This window comes from Synchytrium microbalum (assembly GCF_006535985.1).
Source record: "Synchytrium microbalum strain JEL517 chromosome Unknown SmJEL517_scf0032, whole genome shotgun sequence".
In the NCBI taxonomy this organism is placed as follows: domain Eukaryota; kingdom Fungi; phylum Chytridiomycota; class Chytridiomycetes; order Synchytriales; family Synchytriaceae; genus Synchytrium; species Synchytrium microbalum.
The window spans coordinates 1-4,918 of NW_022158381.1; the positions used below are offsets into that span (position 1 = coordinate 1).

Below are 4,918 nucleotides of genomic sequence, written 5' to 3' on the forward strand. Positions count from 1 at the left end.
GGAGTTGAGCAACTCCACAACTACCCAACTCTGATTTTACGGCAGTTGAATGACACCATATTCGATGAATTAATGCTAGAATAGCAATGAATACGTCTTAATCGGCTCACAATTCCAACTCATCCCATTCTGTCACAGCTTGAAGTAGTTGGTGGCTACACGTGCGATTTACGTGACTGAGAATATTTCATTCTATGAGTATCGCAATAGGGTAACAGCATATATCAGTAAGACTATGAGTATAAACGCATCTATTATATTATATGAGATGAATGTTCAAAACACTACGGGAATTCTGCTCTGGTTGACAGCTTCATTTCAACAGATGCAGCAGCTCATTATAACCCTCCTTCACAGCAATCTGCAAAGGCGTCATGCCTTCCTTGTTCTCTATATTTCTGTCAGCACTATTGTCAGTCAACACCTTGACCATCCCAGCAGCTCGTTGTCTAACTGCTTCGTGCAGGCAACTGTTTCCTAAATGATTTACAATATCAATTCTAGCTCCAAGCTCCAACAATGTATCCACCACCAGTGTAGCTTTCATAGTAATTGCCATATGTAACGGAGTATTTCCATCTGGATCGGCATCGTCGAGATTGGCTTTATAAAACCGTAAGAGACGGACCATGTCTGACTTTCCACGATCTCCAATCATCGGACCATATGCTGCAATATGCATGCACGTCTTTCCATTAGCCACCCGTACATTGTTATTAGCACCCGCTGCTAGTAATGTCCTCGCTGCATTAAGTCTGCCGTAAAATACAGCATTGACTAGAGCAGTACCTCCAATTAGATCTGGGACTAGTTGTCGGACACTGGTACCTTCGATGTCAGCACCATTGTCTAGCAAGGTGCGCGTCCATTCGGACTGATCCCAAATAGCAGCATATATCAGTGGTGTCGATGTGCAACGGTACCAAACTCCGCCCCTTTTCATTTCAAGACGGAATCCACTTCCATTGATTTGGTCCTTATCAAGCAGGGTAGCAGCAGCTTCTGCACATGCGTACCAGCAGGCACCTGTAAACGGCGGAATGTTTGGTGCTCGACAGACTTCCAATTCTAAATCCGGAGCATTCCATCCAAGCTGAAGGTCTGCTCCGACATGTATCAAATAGACGACCATGTTCTGGACTCCATAGCATGCAGCTGCAAATATTGCGGTGCCAAAGTATTTACTCTGATAGTTTACGTTGGCTCCTTTTGCTATGAGTAATTGAGCAACCTCTACAGAGCCTCCCATAGCTGCATACAGGAGAGGATGAATCTTATCATGCCCTATTGCTGAGGGACTGACTCCTGTATCCAGCATCCACCTAACTATTTCGATATGTCCCTTCTCACAAGCCAAATCAATGGGCCTTACAAAGGCATTTTGGAAATAAGGGCCTTTACTATCTTCACCTTCTGCGTCTATTTTTGCCCCGGCTTCCATCAACGCCTTGACAGTGGTCAGCGAGCCATAGGCACAAGCATGGTGCAGTGGACTTCGACTTTGGTCGTCTGTTATATTTGGATCTGCTCCAATGCCCAGTAAGTATATGGCGACATCAACCGATCCATACTGACAGGCGACAAGCAGCAGATTCTTGTTACTGCAGTCAGGATACTGTTGATTTATGTTCATCGACGGATTGGCATTGAGCAGCTCTTTCAAGCGGTTGACATCTGCCAGCCTTGCAGAATTCATAGCGTCGTTCTAAATACAGTAATACTCAAATCTTATGGTTTGAGACGATTCTAAATGCCAGTCCTTACCATACGCGATTCGTCTCGTTTCCGTTTTCGACGTATGCGTTCTTGAAGAATCAGCCGCAATGGTAGACCTGAACAAACTGCGTCGGATTTCAGTCCAATCCCAGTCACCAGGTCAATATCGGCGTTATGACGAAGCACCACTTTGACCATGTCTACTGTCTTGTTCGTGAAGGACGACACAAATAAGGGAGTCTGCCAAAAGAAATCATTACTGCGGCAATCTACATCAGCCCCTCCATATTCCAACAATGCATCACCGACTTCAGCGTTTCCCGATATTGCAGCCTCTAATAGTATTGGAGATTTGAAAAAGTTTAGTTCTTCAGCGGCCTTCAATAAGTTTGGACCTCCACCGACTCTCAGGATATGTTTGAGAGCGACTGGCAAGTTCTTTAGCACCGCTACTATAAGCATGGCTCGACCATATGATCGAAGAGTTTGGGTAAGGATCTCTGTCAACTCACTGTCCATCTGCTCCACGGAATTTAAGTGATCGCCCCAGTGGTTCAGGGAGTATCTTATATACGTAGGGGTGTCAGAGGGTGCAATACCTCTCAGACGTTCGATCTGCACCTGAATGATTTTCAGATCCAAATCAGCTGGTAGACATACAAGACATACTCTAGCCAAATGCGCTTCTGCTAACTGTCGGTTGATATAGAATGGCAAGGCGTCGCCTATACATCGGTCGGAGGAAGTGATAAAGTCGGCAACAGATTTATGCATGAGCTGGACTGATGATTTGGATATTACGAGTACCGACTCAACACGAGTCAAATTGATTTTGATCGTTGTTGAAGGCATACGTACTAGAGATGATATATCTTCTACGGACATTGGTGTCCGGAGAGCTACAAGCACTCCTAGTAACCTATTACATAATTGTTTTGCTGACTCGAGAGCTCCTTTGAAACTAGCCACCAGAGCTCTGGTATATAAAGTGTCCATGCGATCTTCATCATTGCCGAGAGACCGTTGCTCTAGTTCGACGATAGTTTGGGTTGGATCGTCAGAGGTATCCATTGCATCGCAAGCCAGGTAGAGCCATACGAAAAGTCCATGAGCCATTACGGATAGCTTATCGGCGAGTGTATCTACTATTTCGTCGGAGTCCAAGATCGACCGTAGGTGTTTCAGTCGATAAAATGCGTACAGCTTTATATCGTTCAAATTATCCGCGGCTTCCAGTGTCATCATTCGTGGTTTATAGTTCGACAGCTGCTTTCGTAGATCTTGCAGTGGGCGACTGGTAATAAACAGTACAATATTGTTGGGAAGACGGGCGAAGTGCCTACCAAGAGCCTCGAGAAAGTCTTTCCGCAAAGTACTACCCTCTTCAGCACATTCATCCAGAGCATCTAGCAGCATAACGGCTTTACCACCACGATAGCTCGATAAGGGCCTCACTATGAGTTGTTCAAATTGAAGACCGATGGATGGCGTGTTCACGAAAAAGTTGGGTTCAGATTCACGCAAATCCCTTAAAGTCCTCCTAACATCAGCATCGAAGGCAGCCAACTGGAATGCCCATGTCGATATTACACGGAATGGATCATTACGAGCAAGCTCGTCATGCTTGCAAAAGAAGTGTGCCGCCAATTGATTCCGGTTCTCTAGCGCATCTGCAAAGCAACCAGCTATGACGGATTTGCCTACACCTGCTACGCCAGATAGCCAATAGACACTAGATTGACCATTCCCTACAATCCATTCATTCAGTTCATCCAAGAGCCAGCCTCTAGTTGACTTGAGCCTCTTTTCCTTCAGAGTAAACATGGTGAGTCTAAAGTCTGGAGGATTCAACCAAGTCTTCAAGTCCGACAACTCGTCATTTCGAATATTAGACTCTGTTCGGGCGATCTGAGTATTGCTATGCATAGAAGCAAGGTCCTTTAACTGAGGATCAGTGAGATGTTGTATTTCTCGTATTTCTTCTAGAGCTGCCATTGGGACCATTCCAGATCGACCACTACTTTGAGAGTATCCATGACTCCAGCCTTGATAGAAGAATGTTACTCGAGAGGTTGGATACCAATTCTATGTCTGCTGACACATACCGTCAACAAAGGACTCAGTAACGACGACCAGGTCTCCCAAGTTTAGGGCCAGTTCATCCGGCTCCAGAGGCGTATAAGCGAGTACCACACGATACTGCGTAAGTACTGGTGAAGAAGCAGAATACGAAGGCTAGATCAACGGGCCGTTAGTAATTGTTGCAATGACAACGTGAGGCCGGATGCCAGAGCTTACAGGATGTACCATGTCAGTTCGAGCTGGTTCTGGTTTAAGCTGATCTTGCTCGTTAAAGGTAGACAGAGCAGATAGATCCGGACTGACAGCCGTTTGGCTGCTATTGCCGCTTCCATTATTTTCATTATTGGCAGCACCATAAGAAACACGTTCAATGTTCGGATCTTCCAGTCCTACAGGGACGTTCGTGACGAACTAAGTAGATCTCGAGTTAGAATGATTGCATTTTTCAGGTATGTTCATCGCTTACCAGGGGATCTTGTGGTTGATTGTTTGGTCTTTGTCTACGAAAGACCGAGCTAAATCGGCTCTTCAAGTCCATATTGATGTCTTTTTGGAGCCACAGAAGCTCTTAGATGACCATCTAAGAGCTTTTGAAGCTCAATTTTGCGACACCTTATCTAATCGATGCTAATTTTCTGACAGTTGATCAGGGTTTTTGCTGTTTTTTTGGGTGGCTAGTGGCTGCAAGATACGCAGATGAGAGATTGCGTATTTCGGGCCTAACACTTTTGACCTTCAGGTAGGATTGGAACTTAATTGAAACGACATTATTGAGCCTATTTCCTCTACACCTTCGATCCGCATTGATTGCATCACACGTCTTACAACAGAAAGGCTACTCGAAGGATCTCTTTCGCAACAATCACCCAAAGGAAACGTAGCATCGTCAAGCACTTTTGTATCTCGTGGGTAATCTAAGGACCGTAGGAACTATGGATCTGTGTGATGGGGTTCGTTTGTGCTCCAGCAAAAGTCAACGGAATCTCAACCTGTTAAACAGAGCCACAACTTTTGCTATCTAACAGTGAACTGCCAATCTTAGCTGACTTCGAGCTATTGATCCTTCTCCTCGCTTTCGTAACATGAGCCAGTGGCATGCTGTAGCACTCAATTTCGAAAC

The 4,918-nt window shown here is 45.2% G+C and overlaps 1 protein-coding gene across 1 annotated transcript; it reads right to left on the bottom strand.

The window, feature by feature from the left end:
* Positions 1-313: 313 nt before the first annotated feature.
* SmJEL517_g04555 (uncharacterized protein) lies at positions 314-4,336 on the bottom strand (the record flags this gene model as incomplete). The annotated part of the gene is made up of 5 exons (XM_031170483.1): positions 314-1,705; positions 1,765-3,761; positions 3,822-3,951; positions 4,015-4,209; positions 4,265-4,336. 5 exons carry the CDS (start codon positions 4,334-4,336, stop codon positions 314-316), a joined length of 3,786 nt encoding a protein of 1,261 aa, XP_031023538.1.
* Positions 4,337-4,918: the final 582 nt, after the last annotated feature.